Genomic DNA, 25286 nt, shown 5'->3' on the forward strand with positions numbered 1-25286 from the left:
GGAACCGACGCAGGATCAGCTCAGCAGCAACACTGAACAGAACACCACCATTTCAACCGCTTTTTCCAACTAACACTGACCTATAACCACTGGCCACCATGTCTCTGTCCACCAAACTGACCCTGGACAAGGTGAACGTCAACGGAAAGCGAGTCATCATGAGGTATTTACTACATTTAATTCAAACATTCACGACGTAACACGTAACGCATCTAGGCTACTTTGTTTTAGTGTGGCTTTTATAAATGTGTTCATGATAGTTTTATATCATTGTTTTATGAATGCATATCAAGTTGGGTCTGTTTTCTAAAAATGCGCCATTCAATCGGGATTTATCTAAATACAAACATGGATGAACACGAGATGCAGATGAATGAAGTGGACATCTTGTGAAATGAAATGCAAACGGGTAGACTATTATAGTCCGTTGCATTTAATTTGACAAGATGTCCACAGACAGACAGACGGACAGTAGTAATGTTGCATGTTGTGTCCTTAAAGACACGAGGTTCCAGGACCAGTTGTATTGAGATGAGTTCATGTTACATCACTTTTTAGTACCCAGTGTTGCTTTAACACAGACACAGGAAGTGTGTGTGTGTTTGACTTCACTAGTCACGTTCCTATCTGCTGTTACGTGCATCCTCTCAGATGATGCATGGAAGGATGGATGGATATGGTGGTGCACACAGCATCACCCTGTGGGCCAGGGCTGGGCAACTTTGACGATGGTAAAACACGGTGCATTTTGCATCCAAAACACAGTTTATAGTTAAGGGACGCAATATTGATTGATTGATTGAAATATTTAATAACAGTTTGTAGAATTACAGTACATTTTAAGAACAAACTCAATACAGAGACTGTTAACTGTGAGTGGACGACCCCAATTAAGCATTACACTTGTTTACAACAGGGTCCACAATGTTCAATTCATCAAAACATTTAGAGACGTACAAATAGACACTTCTATGTAGCTAAAGAACAGAACAGGAATAAAACAACGACCTCTGCATCCACGGGATGCACTACTGTACTACTGTACTGTTTTTTAATTCTAGTTTATTTTGCTAGCTTTAGTTGTAGTAATATATTTTTCTTCTGTTTTCTACATGACACATTCCACATTATATTATAACCATATAAAATGAAATGCTGAAAAATATGACTCCTAACGTAGTTGAAGTGGGACCCATAAAATGTCCCTGCAGGGACTAATTTCTAAAAGACCATCCCTGCATCCCAGGACTCCTTACATTGAAAACCTATTTACATCACTGAGAGGGCCAATATATTTCCACACTCGCTACCAGAGGGGCCACAGACAGTGCATATTACTGTTGTAGCAAGAAATAGCCAATCTAGTTTTGAGCTTGTAGATTAAAGCTATTTTGGTTATTTGAATTGAAAACTAGATTTTTTTGAAAAGTGGAAACCTTGAAAAGTAACATTTCTATTGTATTTCAAATGCATTTAGTTATAGTTACCCTATAGGTACTCTTTTACCAAGGCCTAGGGGCCCTCAGGTGGGGCAGACTAAAGCCTAGGGGCCCCCAGGCAGGGCATACCAAGGCCTAGGGGCCCTCTGGTAGGGCATACCAAAGCCCAAGGGCCTCGGGTACCCCTTTCCAAAGCCCAGGGGCCTCGGTGGTGACTGAGTAATGAGGGCAGTTTGAGGAGGATGTGAGGCTGCATACAGGCTCAGAGGACCAGTATGTCTGACTGAAGTGAAGCTGCATTGAAGCCTGGCAGGAATTTAAACGTCTCAACGCTAACATTCTTAACTTATAACCAACCAGGAGAGAGAAGCTATTGGTTGTTGTGATTGATATGGTTCACATATTCCTAGAAATGAACTATACATTTCATGCAATCATCATAATGTTTGGACCGTGGTCGAGATCATGGATTTCACAACGTGGGGTTCAGTGTCTTTGCCCAAGGACACTTCCACATGTGGACAGGAGGAGGAGCCGGGATTCGAACCGCCGACCGCTCTACCTCCTGAGCCACAGTACAGTACTAGTACAGTACTAGTGTCCTGTCCCGGGGTGGGGGTGTACAGAAACAGGAGATAGGCTCCTGACCTATGACCTATGGGCCTCATGACTCAAGGAACCCGGTTGGTCTCCGTCGAGGCTACCCACTTATAAATATAACTGTACAAATATCATTTGAAAAGCAATTTCCAAATAGTTCAATCAGTGTGAATGTCACATGATGATTGTTGTTATAGTTGTGGAAGGTGGGTGGTTATCTTACTGTATAATTATATAATATGATATATATATATATATATATATATATATATATATATATATATATACACATTACAGTATAGGCTACACAAGGCAGTGGTCAGCCATGTGCACTGCCTTGACTGTCAACTTGAAACTGAACACCGGTCTGTTGTAAATATCAGGGGTCAGTCTGCCGACCAGACATTCAGGGGGCCGGCGGGGGAAAGGTCAAGGTTCGTCTCCCTCGAGGGAGGGAGGGGGCCGGCCGGTCGGTCCGCTGCTGTCCGACAGGGAGGGGGGGGGCCTCCGAGGAAAGGTCAAGGTTCATCGGTGTGTGAATGTGTGTCCGAGGAAAACTCAGAAGAAAGGTCAAGGTTCACGCCACTCCGTCGGTACGTGCTCTTTACAGAGAGAGGTTTGAAGGTTAACGGAGCAGCAGGTTCACTTTCTGGAGCGGATGGACTTTAAGCCTGAGTGGAATCTAGAGACATGTACAGTCAGAAACACACAGACATGATCAGGGTTCATTTGAGCACATCTTGATGTCGTCGTTTGAAATACAATTCAGTTTAGTTTTAATATTTTAGTTAACCCATTCTGACCTGAGATCAGATTCTAAAAATGTTCTTCTCTACATCCTGACAGTTTTCATTCTGACCTGAGATCAGATTCTAAAAATGTTCTTCTACATCCTGACAGTTTTCATTCTGACCTGAGATCAGATTCTAAAAATGTTCTTCTACATCCTGACAGTTTTCATTCTGACCTGAGATCAGATTAAAAAAATGTCAGTCGCTCTTCGATTTTTCAAAAATAGCAGATCCTCAAGCTCTACGAGCTTGTAGATCTGCTATTCTTCAATAGCTAAAGCATAACGTAATGCTAACACCAAAACGGGTTCCCGATCAAAATGGGTTAATTTTAAATGTTTTACTTTTCAGTCTATAGCGTTAGTTGACTACATTATACATACAGTACCATAAGATTTTGGTGAACTAAATCTAAAAAAACATTGTGACTAAAATGTATATTGTCGAGCCATAATAATGGCGTCCCGATTCCTGAGATAAGTCTGCAACTTAGCTGTTGACACTGCCTGTTAGTGTCGACGTGAACTTCTTGCGTCACAGTTTTGGTCGACAAAATTAACCTAGGGCACTATAGGAGGGTATCTTGCGTGTGTTTGCTGCTGTTGTAGCGAGAGAGAGAGAGAGAGAGAGAGAGAGAGAGAGAGTGTGTGTGTGTGTGTGTGTGTGTGACTGTCAGTCTGCTGTGCATCACAAAGCAAGCAGACATTTGCTGTAACTATTATTAATTAATTCACTTCCTGATTGTGTAACTTTTCATTGTTGTTCTTCTTCCTCCCTTCATTTAGCCTCAGATAAAACGCACAGATAGACCTTTTATTGGTCCTCCGCCTGCTGGGGGGGGGGAGGAGGAGGGGGGGGGGGGGGGGGGAAGAGAGAGGAGGAGGGGGGGGGGGAGGAGGAGGGGGGGGAGGAAGGGGGAATTAAAAGACTTCAGTGCACTGTGCCTACACATGTTGCGACTGCAGGTCGCAACATGTGTAGGCACAATGCAAGGAATAAATGCATTCGCCATGTATCCGAAGGAAGTCTGATCCAATCACTTTTAGATTTCTCCAGTTTAATCCTGAGTTTAAGTTTTGTAGTGTTCAAGATCTGATTTTAGGCATGTTTAAGCCTCCAGGAAAATCTGTGTTGAGGTTCTTAATCCACTGTTTTTCATTAAAACGTCTTTGTCCTAAAAACTGTCCAGTTGGGGTTGTGTTGAAGTCCAGCGCATTTTAGAGCTTCAATGCCGTGCGCCATGAAATGTTGCACCAATCTTGTGGTTGTCTTTTTGGCATTGTTAATATTGCATCTGTGTCGTCCCAGCCTAGTACCTATTGTTTTATTATTGTATTGGGGAGAGGAGGGGGGGGGGAGTCACTGACTGGTTGTACGGAGAAGTGCTCCGAAAAACAGGACTCCCTTTTTTTTGTTGCACAGCCTGGGATTCGGCGGGACGCTTGTTTTACAGTGCCAGCTACTACTAGTCGGGTGGGGCTATATAACCTCACAAAAACTATGCCTATAGTAGTAACCCTAAACCTAACCTCACAGAAATTAATTCTAAACCTTTAACCTTAACCCTAACCAGTAAAACAATCGCCCCCCCTCAGCGACCATGCATGGACTCCAATGGCTCCACACTAGTTTTTTTGGACAGAGTTGTTATTTCAGATCACACCCCAGTAGAATTCCTCTGGCACTGAATCAATGGAACTCACTGACTGCTTTCTCAAGAGTCAAGATGACTAGACGCCAACAATAGACTGCGTGCGTGCGTGCGTGTGCGTGTGTGTGTGCGTGTGGTAATTCATATGTTCATACATATATTATATGTGAAGCGATAGCTAATCTATTGCGTGTTCTATTATGGTTACACTTAGTAGTTTTCAAAATACATGGAACTGTGTGTGTGTGTGTGTGTGTGTGTGTGTGTGTGTGTGTCTTTGCATTATACAAGAAGAATAGACCATGTTTACATACATACAGTATAATACAACAGAGATTAAAACAGGGTGCATTTTGCATCCCAAAACGCAGTTTATAGTTAAAGGGACACAATAAAACAACGACCTCTGCATCCACGGGATGCACTACTCACTACTGTACTACTGTACTGTTTTTTATTCTAGTTTATTTTGCTAGCTTTAGTTATAATAATCATTTCTCCTTCTGTTTTCTACATGAACGTGGGACGTGTGTGTCAAATTTGAACGCATGCACGCCGTCATGCGTCACGGTGTGTTGGTTTGTTTTACTACAGTGTGTTTGTGTTTACAGGGTTGACTTCAACGTTCCAATGAAGGACCAACACATCACCAACAACCAGAGGTACACACACACACACACACACACACACACACACACACACACACACACACACATCACCAACAACCAGAGGTACACACACACACACACACACACACACGCACACACACATCACCAACAACCAGAGGTACACACACACACACACACACACACACACACACACACACATCACCAACAACCAGAGGTACACACACACACACACACAACACACACACACACACACACACACACACATCACCAACAACCAGAGGTACACACACACACACACACACACACACACACACACACACACACACACCAACAACCAGAGGTACATAAACCATCACACACGCGCGCAAATGTCTCGCCTTCTCACCCAAAGTGTTAAAGTGATTGCATAGAAAGTGTAATGAGTGTGTGTGTGTGTGTGTGTGTGTGTGTGTGTGTGTGTCATCAGGATCAAGGCAGCCGTTCCGACCATCAAACACTGCCTGGACAACGGGGCCAAAGCTGTGGTTCTGATGTCTCATCTGGGCCGTCCTGACGGAACCCCCATGCCCACCAAATACTCCCTGGAGCCGGTGGCCGCTGAGCTGAAGACCCTGCTGGGGAGGTAGCTGATACTATTACTGTTAATATATTTATACTGGGGAGGTAGCTGATACTATTACTGTTAATATATTTATACTGGGGAGGTAGCTGATACATATATACATATTTAATATAAAACACTGAGGGGAAGGTACAGTACTGTTATCATATTTAATATTTATACTAAGGTACCTGATACAGTACTAGTACTTTTATTATCATATTTATCTGAGTACAGTACTGTTATTAGGATATCTGTGCGTGCGTGTGTGCGAGCGCACATTACCGGAGACAGGAGGCGGTATCTACACAGGATCAGATCACAGAGTGGCATTATTGAACATAATTTGGACCGAGAACAGATTTGGTAACTGTGTGTGTGTGTGTGTGACTGTGACTGTGTGTGTGTGTGCGTGCGTGCGTGTGTGTGTGCGTGCGTGCGTGCGCGCGTGTGTGTGTGTGTGTGTGTGTGTGTGCGTGCGTGCGTTAGGGACATCACGTTCCTGAAGGACTGCGTGGGCCCCGAGGTGGAGGCGGCGTGCGCTAACCCCGCCCCCGGCAGCGTCATCCTGTTGGAGAACCTGAGGTTCCACCTGGCCGAGGAGGGCAAGGGCAAGGACGCCGCCGGGAACAAGGTGTGTGTGTGTGGGGGGGGGGGGGGGGGGCAAGGACGCCGCCGAGAACAGGGTGTGTGTGTGTGTGTGTGTCTTCCCTTCTTCTCTGGAGTCCTGCCTCAAAGCAGACCAGAGGTAGAAAACTTTCGTTCCCTGATGTCATCGCTAGTAGGGACACATGATGTCATCGCTATAGACCGATTCACAGAGGGTTTCCTGGGTGCGGCCATTACTGAGGTGTACCATTAAGCGCAACAGCACTGATTAGCTACACCTGGCCTACGGAGCACCTGCTCAATGGATTACACCTCAGTAATGGCCGCGCCCAGGGCACGCCTCTGTGAATCGGTCTATAGCAGTGGTAACCAACCTTTTCAAGCCCAAGAGCCCATTTTATTCCCAATTGTAAGCCAAGATCTACCACTAAAACGTGTTAGAAAAAACACTTGTTTTTTTGCTATTTCTGACAGGCTCAATGACTAAAGCTTAAATTAGAATAAATTCTTATAGTAAGTTATATTATCAATGTCAAATAATATTAAGACAAATGTATTAGAAATAAAAAATATTAGGACAGGAAATACAAAAAAAATATTAGGACAGGAAATACAAATAAACTTCTTTGTTGAGTTTTTTTTAAATAAAACAAAATGCAAAGGACATGAATTGCTTTTACAGCACAATATTTTGTTTCTCATTTCAATGAATATTCACATTGGCAGATGTTCAAATGACATAGGCATAACATGACCATATATATTTGCACAGATATGGTGACATACTCTCAGGGTCAGCCCACCTTTAATGAGACTGCTGTGACTGCACTTTATCTGCAAGCGTTTTGAAATCTGGTTCATATTTAGTGATTGCCAGTCTGAGGGTGTCATTAAGATGTGAGTCAGTCATACGAGTTCATGATAGCGTCCCCGACACTAAACTTATTTGTAAAGTTCGAACGCCAACTTTTAACCAAACGTGGAAGAAACACTGCACGGCTGCACGCAAATAAAGAGTGCACTCGCGCACACACATGACGGATTATTATCGATCAAAACAATCCTTAGCGTCGCTTACAAAAGCATGTGTTGCACACAGTTGCACAGCATGAATGATAAGTAATCACCGACCTGGCTGGATAAATATCAGTGGTCCATATCCATTGTGTGACCTGCTTAACGAGCAACGGTAGGCAGCCGAGTAAGTTACCAGCTTAGTAAATTAATAGTCTACTGTAGCTGTGTGTCAGATGTTCTGTCTGAAGTAGTCAAAGCCAAGGAGAATGTTACAATTTAATTCACAATCGAGCATCTTGCCCTGTATCGAATATCCCATGATAGAACAGCAGGATAAAAAAAAAACTGTGGCTTTTTGTGTCATGTTTTGACAGCGGCACTAAACATTTTGACACTTTGTCATAGTGATATTTATCCAGCCAGGTCGGTGATTAAACTGATTACGTATCATTCATGCTGTGCAACACATGTTTTTGTAAGCGACGCTAAGGATTGTTTTGATCGATAATAATCCGTCAGTGCACAGTGTTTCTCCCACGTTTGGTTAAAAGTTGGCGTTCGAACTTTACAAATAAGTTTAGTATTCAACGTGTCGGGGACGCTATCATACTGCGTTCACTCTGACGCTGTGTGCTGACTGCGAGGGAACAACAGACACACAGGACACAGCAGCACATGAGCACATAGTGCTAAAAGGGGGAGGGCCGAGGGCGGTGCGGTGGAAGCAAGGGGAACAGATCTTCAAGCTAAAATGCATCGAGCCTCTACACGTTGTTAGCTTGTAGATCTGCTCTTTTTTGCGTACGACATTCTGCTGTGTATTGGCAGTGATGGCTGGCTGCCCGTCACTTCGCGATCGACGTGAAACGTTCCCGCGAGCTACCGGTAGCTCGCGAACCCCAGGTTGGTCACCCCTGGTCTATAGGGACACATGCATCAGTAAAGCAGGAACTGGGGGTGGCAATGAAGGACCGGGAAGTCTGGCGTGATATTGTGAAATCCACGATCTCGACCGCGGTCGAAAAATGATGATGTGTGTGTGTGTGTGTGTGTGTGTGTGTGTGTGTCTGAATTGGAATACCCCATTAAAACAGTTTCAATGCCTAGGGCGAGATTGGCTGTGATTAATTAATGATCGCAGAGGGTGAGATTGGACGAGACAACATTGGACCTGGAACTCTTAAACATTGTAAACCCTCGTCTGGTGACTTCTTTGTGTCATCACTTCCAGTTCCACTGTTTGAGTTCTCTCTCCTGATTGGATAAAACTGGTGTCCTTGAAAGTCACTGTCCTCACAGTGAAGGACAGTGACTCAGCTATAGGCCATGCAGCTGCAGTGCAGAGTGCTGAGTCACTCTTTGATGATGTCACTGCAGTGTCCCTCTGAGTGCTGAGTCACTCTTTGATGATGTCACTGCAGTGTCCCTGCAGAATGCAGAGTCACCCATTGATTACATCAGCAGGACTGCAGTGAACCATTCACACAGGGTATGCTAGCCCCTCCTATATTCAGCTATAGTGTAGATTTATAGGGCGCTAGCCCCTCCTATATTCAGCTATAGTGTAGATTTATAGGGCGCTAGCCCCTCCTATATTCAGCTATAGTGTAGATTTATAGGGCGCTAGCCCCTCCTATATTCAGCTATAGTGTAGATTTATAGGGCGCTAGCCCCTCCTATATTCAGCTATAGTGTAGATTTATAGGGCGCTAGCCCCTCCTATATTCAGCTATAGTGTAGATTTATAGGGCGCTAGCCCCTCCTATATTCAGCTATAGTGTAGATTTATAGGGCGCTAGCCCCTCCTATATTCAGATAAAGTGTAGATTTATAGGGTGCTAGCCCCTCCTATATTCAGATAAAGTGTAGATTTATTGCGAACCAGTGAGCACTTACTATGAGACCTAGCAGATCATGTCTGTGTGTCTGTCTGTCTGTCTGTCCCGGCTTTTGTGCCCATATATGGAGCTGAGTGATTTGTTTGTGATTGATGCAAGTGTCTGTCCCGCTGTTACGTCACCATGACTCAGCCATAACCATATAAGGAGTCCCCAAAGCAGCTATACGTCCAAAACCCAAATATGTACGAGCTGCGTTCGCTTCCCGCGTTTGCGCGTCTTACTCGTAGGGCGCTAGTCCCTCCTAAACACCCCCCAGTTCTGTTGAATATATACAATATAACACACCCCAGTTCTGTTGAAACATGCACGACTAATCAGACAGACCACTTACGTGTGTGTGTGTGTGTGTGTGTGTGTGAGAGAGAACGTGTGTCAAACAAACATTCTCCTACTGCGTGATGCGCGCGTGAAACACTACAATGTACACACACACACACACACACTGACTGATAACATTATTCAGGTCAATTTAAACACGATGGGTGGCTACGGTCCAAAGGTTTGACAAGTTATTGTTCTGTCTGTCTGTCTGTCTCTCAGACCAAGGCGTCTCAGGAGCAGATCGATGCCTTCAGAGCGTCTCTCTCTAAGCTGGGAGACGTTTACGTCAACGATGCCTTCGGCACCGCCCACAGAGGACACAGGTACGCGCACACGCACACAGGTACACGCACACACGCACACGCACACAGGTACACGCACACACACACGCACGCACACACACACACACACACACACACGCACGCATCTCGTCGACAAAGCCTGCAATATGCACCGGGGGGGAAAAGTGATATTATTTAAACAACAACAATTAATAAACAACCCTGGAAAAAGTTTATCACTACGAAAGAGAGATGGCTCTCCTAATATCAACCATAGAGTTAAACAGAGTTTCCAAAAAAACGCTAATAAACACAGCATACACTTTTGTAAAGTGAACAGGGGGCTTCTCGGTGCCAAATTTCAATACCCCAAATCTCGGCCACTCGCTCACTCACACTCCGGTCACTTAAAACTCCAGCATTGTACTGTTATGGTGACATTGGTGACCTGCAGAATTATGTGACAGTCGTGTAAGGCAAGGAAAGGCAACTTTATTTATATAGCACCTTTCATACACAAGGCAATTCAAAGTGCTTTACAGAATAAAAACAAATACGAATACAGAGTGCAACAGTGCATTTAAAATGAATACAGATTCTGAAGAGTTAATAGTACTGTTCTCTCTCTCTCAGTTCCATGGTAGGAGTGAACCTTCTCTATAGTTAATAATACTGCTCTCTGTCTCTCTCTCTGTCTCTCCTCAGTTCCATGGTAGGAGTGAACCTTCCCCAGAAGGCAGCAGGCTTCCTGATGAAGAAGGAGTTGGACTACTTCGCCATGGCTCTGGAGAAACCCGCCAGGCCCTTCCTGGCCATCCTGGGAGGGTAAGAACTTTAACCCATTTAGACCTGAGGTTCTACAAATGTCTTCTAAATCGTGACATTTTTCTGAAAAACCCTATGTTTCTATCTCAGTGTTTCTCAAACATATTCATGTCAAGGACCCCCAAAAATACATGTATTTGGCCACCGACTCCCATCTCAAAATATGTTGTTCCAGGGACCCCCCCCCCCCCCCAGAAGCAACGATTTGATTTAAAAACGTTCGCTCTGAAAGAATATTATATTCAAAGATTTTTCAATGAAAAGAAAATAGCAGACCTACAAGCTCGAGTGCCGCGCTATGAGCTTGTAGATCTGCTATTTTTCAATGGCTAAAGTGTAATAAAATGCTTAAAACACCAAAAGGGGTTCCAGGCCTTTCCTGGGAGGGTAAGAACGGAACCGTCACCGAATCATCACAGGTTGACTGACTGACCACACATTCATCAGAATAGGTCCTAGAAGATAGGGCAACATTAGACCACACTGTATCCCAGCTCCAATCTGGATCTAGATTTGGTATGTCATTCCTCCATACAGTATCGACAGCCAAGGTCCCATAACTAGATTCTAATAAATAATCATACAATATGGAAACAAAACCTCTTGACCTAACATCACAGATAAGTCTATGCAAATGGTGCATTGCAAGGGGGGTCTGCCATGGAACCCCGTATGTCCTCATGGCAGTTCTCAATTGTAGATAGAAAAAGAAAGAGTTACCAGGCAAGTTAAAAATATCACATAAATTCTGGAAAGAACGTAAACCATTGACATCAAATAAAAGCAGTCTTAATCTTAACATGGTTTTATTTGTTGAGAAAATTGTCTTCAAAAGTTTTATTCATCATCATAAGTTTTTCCTAACATAGTTAAAAAAAGAATCCAAACACAGACTGTATTAAATAACTCCATATCACGAACGGCTCATTTATGTTTTATTGTTGGAACACGGTTCTTAACTTACGTGATTTTAAAAGGTTTTACTTTTATATATTCACTGGTTGTCCTGAAAGCGCACACACACACACACACACACACACACACACACACACACACACACACACACACACACACACACACACACACACACACACGGGTCAGGGTCCAGGTTCTGTTGTGCAACTGCCACAGCATTCTAACGTCTGGAAAGCAGCGAATCAAATCCTTCCGTTTATGCTTTTATAAGACACCACCGCCCCCCCCCCCCCCCCCCACCCCCCCCCCCCCCCACCCTGTCTGCCTGCTCTGTTCTGTTCTGGACAGACAGACAGACAGAATTAATTAAGTATATCAAGTTTTTTGAGCGGTTCAGTTGCACAGGCTAGGTTTCAGGATCACAAAAGCTCTCTTTAATTTCTCTCATTTTCAAAAGCAGCGGTGACCGAACGGTTTTGAAGAGCGGTCTTGATATCGGAAGGTCGCTATAGTTCGTATCCCCGGACCGGCACGTTAAAATGACCACCGCTGAAGTGCCCTTTGAGCAAGGCATTGAACCTCTACCATGAAATGTTCTATGAGCAGGGCCTGGCTGTAAACAAGTTCTTGAGCTTAGTCCAGTTACCCTGGGTAAACATAGTACCTTTCCTTTCCTTACCCCCCGCACCCACCTCACCCCTGCCCATTTTGACAGGCTGTAATGGCTCAGGGTTGACGACAGAGCACAGCATCCTTCACCCACAACACACCGTGTACAACCAGCCAGCTCTGAGTCCAAATACAGTTTGAGTTAAGCCATAATATGACGTCCTGCATCCCTTAATTCATTCTCTCTCTCTCTCCCTGTCTCCTGGTGTCTCTCCCTCCCTCTCTCTCCCCCCCTGTCTCCCGGTGTCTCTCTCTCAGAGCCAAGGTGAAGGACAAGATCCAGTTGATCAACAACATGTTGGACCAGGTCAACGAGATGATCATTGGAGGAGGGATGGCTTTCACCTTCCTGAAGGTCCTCAACAACATGGAGGTATGGACACACACACACACACACACGCGCACACGCACACGCACACGCACACGCACACACACACACCTTCCTGAAGGTTCTCAACAACATGGAGGTATGGACACACACACACACACACACACACACACACACACACACACACGCCACTCTGTCCACACGCGCCCGACGCATGTGAACAACAGTGCAGTTAATTTGGACGCTGGTGTACTTTGACCGGGCATCGACCAATGGGGAAGAAGAAGCACCGTAACACCACTCTTCAACGAGCCAATGGGAAGGTCTCGTTCTTGTTTCCGTGGGAAACTTTTTTATTGTCATTATTTTTTTACACACCATTATAATGTTCTCATTTTGATCACAAGACCCACTTTACTGAATGTCTCCAGGGTTTCTTCACAATGACTCTATGACGCTTATTAATTATGACACTATGACACTTATTAATTATGACACTATGACACTTATTAACCCATTTTGGCCTGACGTCGAAATAAATAAAGTCTTCTGAAAGAATATTATATTCAAAGATTTGTGCAGCATTTTCACAATTTTTCAAAAATAGCAGATCTATACAAGCTCGTAGCGCGCCACTCGGTGGCGCGCTATGAGCTTGTAGATCTGCTATTTTTCAATAGCTAAAGCATAACATGATGCTTAGTTAAAACACCAAAAGGGGTTCCCGTCCAGAATGGATTAATTATGACACTTATTAATTATGACACATTAGGAGTAATTAGAACCACTAGTAGAACTATTTTGAGTGCTGAAATGGAAGCAAATGGTAAAAAAAGAAAATTGTAAATGTGTGAAAGGTATAAAATGAAGTGACTCAGCTTATTCTTTGGCATTACTAAATCCAAATAAATGTTGACGGAGTGATAAGAAGTGATAACAGTATAATAATGTTATCCCACGGCTTGGTGGAAATATGTGGCGTTAGGAAAGCACTAAATAATAAAGTGACCTCCGGTTGACCTGTACACCAACAAACGCATGGGTTTTACCCACAATGCAGCTTGAGATGATTGTCAAAGTTTAGGGGGAAAAAAAACTAAAACGTGTTAAAGTCAGGAAATGGTTCCTGGGTTCTGATAAAATGAGTGATTCCATCATACCGGCCAGGGATAGGCTACTGGAAGGTTCACATCACATGTGATTCCATCATACTGGCCCGGGATAGGCTACTGGAAGGTTCACATCACATGTGATTCCATCATACTGGCCCGGGATAGGCTACTGGAAGGTTCACATCACATGTGATTCCATCATACAGGCCCAGGGATAGGCTACTGGAAGGTTCACATCACATGTGATTCCATCATACTGGCCCGGGATAGGCTACTGGAAGGTTCACATCACATGTGATTCCATCATACAGGCCCAGGGATAGGCTACTGGAAGGTTCACATCACATGTGATTCCATCATACAGGCCCAGGGATAGGCTACTGGAAGGTTCACATCACATGTGATTCCATCATATAAGGCTACTGGAAGGTTCGACTAAAACTGAGACGAAGAAATGTTCGTCGACTACCTTTGTAGTCGAAATGTTTTTATAATCGTCATGGAGGGGCGCCCCTCCTCCCCCCGCTAAGCACCCCCCCCCCGCCCCATCGCAACGGGGAAAAAAGTAGTTTTATCTTTTATCCACCCTAAAGCCAAGCTTCTAAACACTTATTTGTAACACTCTTTAAACGTGTCACAGTGTTTAGGTTATAAGAGCATTTGTTTAAATGCCATGATGATTGCAGCACTGAGTCATCTGGTGTAGGCTACTCCTTTTCATTGTGAACAAGTAGCCTATAAGCAGAGTACAGTACTGTACCCTACTGTACCTTACTGTACCCAATACCTGGCAGGTAAAAACAAGATTAGCATCTGAGTGCCTGATCTGCAGGTGTACAATAAGGGGACGGGCAACGCGCCCCCCCCCCGCCCCCGGACAAAAGAGGCCTTAAAGGTGCGTTCAGACTTGGATGGTTAGAGCTGAGCGATTACATACAGCAGCGTTGGGCGACTTTGACGATGGAGAGGGGCCACTATATTTCCATGCTCACTCCAGAGGGGCCACTATATTTCCATGCTCACTCCAGAGGGGCCACTATATTTCCATGCTCACTCCAGAGGGGCCACTATATTTCCATGCTCACTCCAGAGGGGCCACTATATTTCCATGCTCACTCCAGAGGGGCCACTATATTTCCATGCTCACTCCAGAGGGGCCACTATATTTCCATGCTCACTCCAGAGGGGCCACTATATTTCCATGCTCACTCCAGAGGGGCCACTATATTTCCATGCTCACTCCAGAGGGGCCACTATATTTCCATGCTCACTCCAGAGGGGCCACTATATTTCCATGCTCACTCCAGAGGGGCCACTATATTTCCATGCTCACTCCAGAGGGGCCACTATATTTCCATGCTCACTCCAGAGGGGCCACATACATTTGAATTGAAATCCTGAATATTTTTTTGCTATTTTTAATTGGGATCCTGAAAAGTAATTTGAACTAAATACATAAATATATTGGACATAAAAAAAGACAATAACATTATTTGTAACATTACTCAGCAAGCTACTAATTTAGACTGTAAACTAATTAAAGCGGGTCATGTTTGCAATGTTTGGAATTGTAAACAGCTGAAAACATTAACATATCAGTATTCCGAAATTAATCTGAGGGCCACATTAGCTGAAGGTGGGGGCCGCATGTGGCCCCCGGGCCGCCAGTTGCCCATGTATGACATACAGAGTCAATGCAAAGACCAGAATTGCACTAACGGGCGCGGTGCGACCTGGCGCGGTACAAACCGACTAGGCGAATATACTGTAGGCCTACTGTACATATGTACATATCTACTGTACGCTCCACAGATCGGTACCTCGCTGTACGACGAGGAGGGGGCGAAGATCGTCAAGGACCTGATGGCCAAGGCCGAGAAGAACGGCGTGAAGATCAACCTGCCGGTCGACTTCATCACCGCAGACGACTTCAACGAGAAGGCCAAGGTCGGCACGGCCAAGGTGGCAGACGGGATCCCTGCTGGGTGGATGGTGAGTGCTTCAGTCACCTTTTAGACAAGAATCTTATGACATTTAGTAAAACTAGACAGTTTATTTAGTCGACTAAAATGTATTTTGACGGGCTTGATGCCGTCTTAATGACTTGTTTTTACACTTGCTGAAAATAGCTGATCTACAAGCTCACAACGCCGCGTCGCGCTGTGAGCTTGTAGATCAGCTATTTTCAGCATGCAACCAAGTGTAAAATGCACTTATACTGGATCTAGAAACCCACATTTTAACATTACCACCTGTAAACCAATGTCTAGACACAATGTATATCTTATATCTAAACATTACCATGGTAAACTAACTACAATTTACAATTCAGGCATTTATCAGAAGCTCTTAATCCAGAGCGACTTACATTAAGCAAGAACAAAAGCATGGGGAATACATCACATAAAAGCATTTATCATGAAACATGCGCAAGCTAAGAAAGTAACAGTGGAATATCTATATAATGAAACTATATATAAACTAAACATACTATACTATACTATGCTATACATATGTACTATGAAGTGCAATTCTAGTGCTGTCTACGTAACATGCTATAAGTCTGTCTAAAAGGCTACATAAAGTGCTATCTAAGGGGCTAGGGTAAGTGCTACGGGCCATGATGGTCTTCTAAACAACCACTGTTTGAGAACTTAACTGTGTGACAGAAGCAGACCTGGTATATATTGGTCTGGACAATATTATATCAGTCAATATTTGACTTTGATCACTATAATTGTGTCCTTAGTTTTAACCACTTTGGTGGTCTGCTAGCACCACCTACTGGCTGGCAAGAGGTACTGCATGCATGTCATAGTGCCCAGTCATTCTCAGCGACACACGCAGAACCGACACGCCAACGGACCGACGCGCGGAAACAACGGTCGGCTAACGGCTAAAATATGTCATTTAGATATCACGTAGACATGGCGTTCTATAGTGTACTTGTATAATAGTTTCATTGTGCAGATGTGGTGTTCTTATTGCTTACTGTAAATCACTCTGTTTTGGGCGGTGAACCCCTTTTGGTGTTTTAAGCATTACGTTATACTTTAGCTATTTGAAAAATAGCAGATCTACAAGCTCGTAGCGCGCCACCGAGTGGAGTGCTATGAACTTGTAGGTCTGCTATTTTTGAAGAATCGTGAAAATGCAGCACAGATCTTTTGAAATTGAACATATATTCTTTCAGAAGACCTTTTGTTTGGAATTGTAACAGCTGAAATCAATAATAATAAACTTTATTTATAGAGCACTTTTCATGACACAAGTGCAGCGCAAAGTGCTTTACAGAAAAAATACAAAAAAGGACATAAAAGTCAAGGCACAGTCAAAATACATAGAGTACTGAAAACAGGCTAAAACAAAGGCAACAAATTACAGAGGCATTAAACATAGGCAGAGCAGTGGGAATAACAGAGATGGGAGGTAAAACAGCAGCCAAGCAGGCCGGCAGTGGCCGTCCTAATATAATATATCAATATTTCAAATAATAACCTGCAGGGTGGGGAAGGTGGGGACCCCGTGTGACCCCAGTTACCCATGTACATGTAGTAATAATAATAATAATAATAATAATTAACTTTATTTATAAAGCACTTTTTAAAACAATGTTACAAAGTGATTTTCCGGAATAAAATGCAGTGCAGTTGAATTAAAAAAAAACAGTAAAACACATTTTAAAAGAAGTAAAACAGGTGAACACAAAATAAAACAATCGTGAACAGGTGGGTTTTTAGCTGTGATTTAAAATAACTACGGTGATGTCTTCTTAGGGCCTCTGGTAGGGCGTTCCACAGCTTAGGTGCACGGGCCGAGAAAGCCCGCTCACCCATGGTGACGAGCTGGGTAGTCGGAACCTCCAGGAGAGCCTTGCTGGCCGATCTAAGGCTCCGTGTTGGCCTTATGGGGCTCCAGCATGTCTTTCATGTAGCCTAACTATACGGTTTACTCTAACTAACATATTGTCGTGGTGTTCCACAGGGCTTGGACTGCGGCCCAGAGAGCAACAAGGCGTTTGCAGAGGCCGTGTGCCGAGCCAAGCAGATCGTGTGGAACGGCCCGGTGGGCGTGTTCGAGTGGGAACCGTTTGCGGTGGGAACCAAGAGCCTGATGGACCGCGTGGTGGAGGTCACCAAGACCGGCTGTGTCACCATCATCGGTAAGAACTAAACCCTGACCCGGCCTTGACCCGTTCAGGAGGGGAAGCCCCTTTGGTGTTTTAAGCATTATGTTTAGCTGTTGAAAAATAGCTTGTTCTCCCCGTGTCCCCTAGGGTAGACACCCTGGTCTCTAAACTGCCTCCCCCTGGCCAGCCGGGGCGCCTGATGGAGGGGAAAGGAACTGGTTGGAATAACGTGTTCCTTCCACGCGCTACGTCCAACCAGGGAAACTCCCCCCTGTCAGGTGTAAAGGAGCAACTTGGACACTCAGGCATGAAGGGAGCATGAGTTCAAGTCCGTTGCTCTCCCCTTGTCCCCCATATATGGGGACTAGGTTGGTCTCCCCTTGTCCCCCATATATGGGGACTAGGTTGCTCTCCCCTTGTCCCCCATATATGGGGACTAGGTTGCTCTCCCCTTGTCCCCCATATATGGGGACTAGGTTGGTCTCCCCTTGTCCCCCATATATGGGGACTAGGTTGCTCTCCCCTTGTCCCCCATATATGGGGACTAGGTTGCTCTCCCCTTGTCCCCCATATATGGGGACTAGGTTGCTCTCCCCTTGTCCCCCATATATGGGGACTAGGTTGCTCTCCCCTTGTCCCCCATATATGGGGACTAGGTTGCTCTCCCCTTGTCCCCCATATATGGGGACTAGGTTGGTCTCCCCTTGTCCCCCATATATGGGGACTAGGTTGCTCTCCCCTTGTCCCCCATATATGGGGACTAGGTTGGTGGAGGGTGTGTAGAGCCCAGGATCACAGTAGATGATTGACACCGGGGTGAAAAATGGGTTACAAAATTGTGGGATAAAAATACAAAAAAGAGATCACACACTCTGTGCAGGTAGACCACATGACATGCCCCCTAAAAATATATATTATTTAAATGTCAAATAAATAAACACAAAAAGGCACTTGAATTAAGGCGACTTGATTGACATCAAACGGGGGCATGTCGGCTCAAAACCCACAATGCAATACTTTGTTGTTTTCTCAAGTATTTTATCACAAACATCAGTAGAAATACAAAAGTTCTATACAAGAAAACCCAGCTTCAAGTTGTTCTCCGTGTGTTTCTATTCCAAAGGCCCCTCAGGTACGTTGTTTAACCCATTTTTGTGTTTTAAGCATTATGTTATGCTTTAGCTATTGAAAAATAGCAGATCTACAAGCTCATAGCGCGCCACCGAGTGGCGCGCTACGAGCTTGTAGGTCTGCTATTTTTGAAAAATCGAAAGAACAACCGACATATAGTAAACATAGCTTTTTTCAGAAAACTGTCAGGATTTAGAAGACATTTTTAGAATCTGATCTCGGGTACATTGTTTAACCATTTTCAGCAATTTGATGAATATTTGTTTCGGCGGGTAGGTAGATCTTGAACGTAGCTCTCTAACTCTAAAGCAGTGGTTCTCTTTTTGATACACAGACATTCAGGTTTTCAGGAGAGGAGAAAAACTGATTATTCTTTTTTTTCCCCATGCAAAATGAGTTAATAGCACAGGCAGACTCTTCACATACTAGAGCATGCCTGGAATAAGTGTCAGAGCTGAAATCGACATGTAAATATGAAATAAATGCTTAAACATGTAGCTAGGTGTAATGTTAGAGACCACAGAAGACATGTAAATATGAAATAAATGCTTAAACATGTAGCTATAGGTGTAATGTTAGAGACCACAGAAGACATGTAAATATGAAATAAATGCTTAAACATGTAGCTATAGGTGTAATGTTAGTCCACAGAAGACATGTAAATATGAAATAAATGCTTAAACATGTAGCTATAGGTGTAATGTTAGAGACCACAGAAGACATGCAAATATGAAATAAATGCTTAAACATGTAGCTATAGGTGTAATGTTAGAGACCACAGAAGACATGTAAATATGAAATAAATGCTTAAACATGTAGCTATAGGTGTAATGTTAGAGACCACAGAAGACATGCAAATATGAAATAAATGCTTAAACATGTAGCTAGGTGTAATGTTAGTCCACAGAAGACATGTAAATATGAAATAAATGCTTAAACATGTAGCTATAGGTGTAATGTTAGAGACCACAGAAGACATGTAAATATGAAATAAATGCTTAAACATGTAGCTATAGGTGTAATGTTAGAGACCACAGAAGACATGTAAATATGAAATAAATGCTTAAACATGTAGCTATAGGTGTAATGTTGGAGTCCACAGAAGACATGTACATATGAAATAAATGCTTAAACATGTAGCTATAGGTGTAATGTTAGAGACCACAGAAGACATGCAAATATGAAATAAATGCTTAAACATGTAGCTAGGTGTAATGTTAGTCCACAGAAGACATGTAAATATGAAATAAATGCTTAAACATGTAGCTATAGGTGTAATGTTAGAGACCACAGAAGACATGTAAATATGAAATAAATGCTTAAACATGTAGCTATAGGTGTAATGTTAGAGACCACAGAAGACATGTAAATATGAAATAAATGCTTAAACATGTAGCTATAGGTGTAATGTTAGAGACCACAGAAGACATGTAAATATGAAATAAATGCTTAAACATGTAGCTATAGGTGTAATGTTAGAGACCACAGAAGTGAACCTTTCAAGCCTGTTTTCTCAACTCGCTGTTTCTCTGCCAGACATTACTCTATAAACCATATCTCCACAACTGGTGGGTCAAACTGAACAACCAATATGTAAATTTGAAGCTACGATTCCCTGCTTTAACATGACATGAAAACGTAAATTAAAATAAATGAATGACTTCTGAAGCGGCCACATTTGGCTCAGGGTCACACCCCTGTAAATACCCCTGTAGGGACCACCTGGATTACAGTATTTATTTTATAGCCGTGCATTTCAACCCCTTTTTGTATCAGGGTTCATTATTTATTCAGTATCTGAGCCACGGAACCACAGTTTGATGAATCAAATCAATGTTAACCCATTCTGACCTGAGATCAGATTCAAAAAATGTCTATTACATCCTGACAGTTTAATTATTAACCCATTCTGACCTGAGATCAGATTCTAAAAATGTCTTTGATTTAAAAAAAAATAGCAGACCTCGAGTGGCGCGCTACGAGCTTGTAGATCTGCATTTTTTCAATAGCTAAAGCACGACATGATGCTAACACCAAAATGGGTTCCCTTTCAGAATGGGTTAATGTAACTCTGAGAGTGTACAAAATGGACACTCAAGAGTTACAGACCCATAAGGGTCCATTTGGTTACAAACTATCATTTATAGCTGGGGACCCCCTGGAACTCCCCCTCAAGGACCCCTGGTGGTCCCCGGACCCCACTGTTCTAAAGCTGGTGAATCTAAATGATTGGGGCGAGTGTGTGCATGCGTTAAAGTGTGTGTGTGTGTGTGTGTGTACTACCTGTCTCCTCCAGGTGGGGGCGACACAGCCACATGCTGCGCTAAGTGGGACACGGAGGACAAGGTCAGCCACGTCAGCACAGGGGGCGGAGCTTCACTGGAACTGCTGGAGGGTGAGCTAATTAACCTCGTTAATTATTCATGATCCCATGATTACGTCGTTGGATAATTAAACGTTCGTTTGAGAGGGTCAACACTGTGTTTTGGGGGCGGCTGGCTTGTGGCTCAGGAGGTAGAGCAGGTCGTCCAATGATCCCTGGGTCGGCGGTTCGAATCCCGGATCCTCCTGTCCTAAATGTCGAAGTGTCCTTGGGCAAGACACTGAACCCTACATCGCCTCGAATGAGTCGGTGTGAGCTCGCCACCATTGGTAAATGGTGCATTTATATAGCGCCTTTATCCAAGGCGCTTTACATAGATTGTGCATTACATTCACCCATTCACACACCGATGGAGGAGGAAGCCATGCAAGGCACCAACCAGCACATCGGGAGCAATTTGGGGTTCAGTGTCTTGCCCAAGGAAAGGAAAGAAAGAAAGGTACTATGTTTACCCAGGGTAACTGGACTAAGGAAAGGAAAGGTACTATGTTATTGTTTACCCAGGGTAACTGGACTAAGGAAAGGAAAGGTACTATGTTTACCCAGGGTAACTGGACTAAGGAAAGGAAAGGTACTATGTTTACCCAGGGTAACTGGACTAAGGAAAGGAAAGGTACTATTGTTTACCCATGGTAACTGGACTAAGGAAAGGAAAGGTACCATGTTTACCCAGGGTAACTGCGGACTAAGGAAAGGAAAGGTACTATGTTTACCCAGGGTAACTGGACTAAGGAAAGGGAAGGTACTATGTTTACCCAGGGTAACTGGACTAAAGGTACTATGTTTACCCAGGGTAACTGCCAACTGGACTAAGGAAAGGAAAGGTACTATGTTTACCCAGGGTAACTGGACTAAGGAAAGGAAAGGTACTATATTTACCCAGGGTAACTGGACTAAGGAAAGGAAAGGTACTATGTTTACCCAGGGTAACTGGAATAAGGAAAGGAAAGGTACTATGTTTACCCAGGGTAACTGGACTAAGCTCAAGAACTTGTTTACAGCCAGGCCCTGCTCATAGAACATTTCATGGTAGGGGTTCAATGTCTTGCTCAAGGGCACTTCAGCGGTGGTAATTTTAACGTGCCGGTCCGGGGATACGAACTAGCGACCTTCCGATATCAAGACCGCTCCGCAAACCTTTCGGCCACGTCTGCACCTTACACTGACACTTGGACATGTAGACAGGAGGAGGAGCAGGGATTCAAACCGCCGCCCCATGGATCATTGGACGACCTGCTCTACCTCCTGAGCCACAGTCGCCCCGTCGGTGTGTGAATGTGTGAAGTGAGGACGCTGGCGTCGACTGTTCGCCGCTTCACCTCCCAATGAATGGACCGTTGTAAAGCACGTAGTGCATAGAAAAGCGCTATGAAAATGCAGTCCATTCTTATCATTATATTAACTATCTCTACCGCTAGCTGTTAGCATAAACCCCTAGTTCTCAGTGCCAGCGTATGCGTTCACTTTAACCCATTTTGGACGGAAACCCCTTTTGGTGTTTATGTTATTCTTTAGCTATTGAAAAATAGCTAAAGCTATGATCTACAATATCGTAGCTTTAGATCTGCTATTTCTTTGAAAAATCGAAGAACGACTGACATAGAAACATAGCTTTTTCAGAAAACTGTCAGGATTTAGAAGACTTTTTTTTAGAATCTGATCTCAGGTCAAAATGGGTTTTATATGACGGAGTTTGCCATAGACTAGCCTTAGAGGAAAAACGCTAGTTTTTATATTTTTTTAGTTTTTACGCTGCTAATAAAAACCGCTCTATAGCAGCACATGGAAAGCACTTTGAGTCAACTTCTGTTGTTTTTAAATGTGCTATATAAATAAATATTATTATATTATATTTATATAAATAAAGGTGACTTGACTTGACATTTGTTTCTCGTGCATTTTCTCTCTCTGCCCTCAGGTAAGGTCCTGCCTGGAGTCGATGCCCTGAGCAGCGCTTAAACACACACACACACACACACACTGCATACCCGCACTCGCGTGACACGCACACACACACGTGCACACACATGCACTCGCGCACACACTCTGGCTCACACACACACACACACACACACACACACACACACACTACTCTGGGACCCTGGATGTTAATCCTGAGGCGTGAAATGAACGGGACCTTCTTCCTACAGCCTGTACAAACCTACTCCCTTCTGTGTGTGTGTGTTTGTACTTGTTTTACTATACTTGTGAGGGTCAAACGTGACCCCACAAGTATGGTAATTTGACTGTGTGTGTGTGTGTGTGTGTGTGTGCGCGTGCTCCCTGTACACACGACGCGTGTGTTAATGACGTCATGTGTTTGTCGTCTCACTAATTGTTCCTGCCTAGTCGTTGAATGTTTTCTATACATCCTGCTGTACTGTACTGTACTGTACTGTACTGTACTGTACTGTACTGTACTGTACTGTACTGTACTGTACCCCATGTGAACGGAACCTTATCATAAAGGTGTGTTTTCTCACAGTGCACACAGTGGGTTCTCTTTGGTTTTTTTTGGTTCATTTCGACGCCCCCTCACCTCTGAGAGTTGTGGAAATGGAACCAAATGGACCCAAACGGGTCAGTTTGGTTCCATGTGTTACACTCTCAGAGTTAACAGACCTGTTAAGGGTCCATTTGGTTTCCCACTCTGAGAACCCCTTGCTGTAATGTCTTCTTAAACATCCCTTTAGCATAAAGTTGTGTTTCCTAGTTGGAGTCCTGCTTCTGGTCTGACTCACAGTGAAACTGTTGTGTTGGTTAGAACCATTAATAATAACATCTAGTATCATTAATATATGTTAATATATGATGCTAAATTATAGGCCTTGACGTTATGTTAACGGTTGAATTACGGAGCACTTTTCTTTGTTTCAGAGTCGACAAAATAAAGCGTTTTCTGTTTAAAGGAGATTTGAGCTGTCGTGATGTTTTTTACTCCCTTTTTGCTCCCCGGGTTGGTTAGTTATGCTATTTAATTAATTCTGGACGGGAACCCCTTTTGGTGTTTTAAACATTATGTTATAATTTAGGAGATGAGATCTACAAGCTCATAGACCTTCAAGCTCGTAGCTTGAAGGTCTGCTAATTTTTTTTAAACCTGAAAATGTGGCACAAATCTTTGAATATATATTCTTTCAGAACGTTTTTAACTCAAATCTTTGTTTCTGGGCGGGGGGGGGGGGGGGGGGGGGTCCACTGGAACAACATATTTTCAGATGGGGGCGGTGGAGGCATATTACATCATCATTTGTGGGGTCCTTGACATGAAATATTGAGCACCACTGATACAGAAACATGAGGTTTTTCAGAAAACTGTCGGGATTTTGAAGATTTTTTTTAAATTTCGACGTCGGGCCTAAATGGGTTAATTCCTCCACAAATGAATCGGATCAGGAGCCAAAAAAAATGTGATCGAAAGGCAACACAGACAATAACGTGTTACATGACTTCTGTTATTTGCCAGAGCGCGATTACTTTACAACAGATCTCAGTCATTTAGGGTTAGGGTCTCACCCTAACCCTAGTAATGATAATAATGATAATAAAAACTTTATTTGTATAGCACCTTTCATGACATGAAATGCAGCTCAAAGTGCTTTACAGAACAATGGAGCAGTAATGCAATACAATGAGGACATGAATAACAAAAAATAAAAGATCAATTACAAGCAATGTTGTAGAAGTGGGTCTTGAGCTGAGCTTTAAAAATGTCTACAGAGGCTGCCTGTCGAAGGTACAGTGGGAGCTTGTTAAACTACAGAGGCTGCCTGTCGAAGGTACAGTGGGAGCTTGTTAAACTACAGAGGCTGCCTGACGAAGGTACAGTGGGAGCTTGTTAAACTACAGAGGCTGCCTGACGAAGGTACAGTGGGAGCTTGTTCCATGCCGACGGCCCGTAGAAGCAAAAAGCTGCTTCCCCGTATTTTTTAGTTGCCATTTTTTTAGGCAAAG

At 43.6% G+C, this 25286-nt stretch overlaps 1 protein-coding gene across 1 annotated transcript; it reads left to right on the forward strand.

Annotated features, from left to right (window-relative positions):
• Positions 1 to 24245, forward strand: pgk1 (phosphoglycerate kinase 1). The gene is made up of 11 exons (XM_080779381.1): positions 1 to 163; positions 5093 to 5143; positions 5577 to 5732; positions 6201 to 6345; positions 9779 to 9882; positions 10546 to 10665; positions 12508 to 12622; positions 15502 to 15681; positions 17674 to 17851; positions 21246 to 21344; positions 23251 to 24245. Exons 1-11 carry the CDS (start codon positions 99 to 101, stop codon positions 23289 to 23291), a joined length of 1254 nt encoding a protein of 417 aa, XP_080635507.1. The 5' UTR covers positions 1 to 98; the 3' UTR covers positions 23292 to 24245.
• The last annotated feature ends 1041 nt before the right edge of the window (positions 24246 to 25286 follow it).

The sequence above is a fragment of the Protomyctophum bolini genome (assembly GCF_963924005.1).
Source record: "Protomyctophum bolini genome assembly, chromosome: 13".
NCBI lineage: Eukaryota > Metazoa > Chordata > Actinopteri > Myctophiformes > Myctophidae > Protomyctophum > Protomyctophum bolini.

Coding starts and splice junctions, on each gene's coding strand:
- pgk1 (XM_080779381.1), top strand. CDS start 99: ATGTCTCTGTCCACCAAACTGACCCTGGACAAGGTGAACGTCAACGGA. Junction 6,346..9,778: donor AGGACGCCGCCGGGAACAAG/GTGTGTGTGTGT, acceptor TCTGTCTCTCAG/ACCAAGGCGTCTCAGGAGCA. Junction 9,883..10,545: donor ACCGCCCACAGAGGACACAG/GTACGCGCACAC, acceptor GTCTCTCCTCAG/TTCCATGGTAGGAGTGAACC.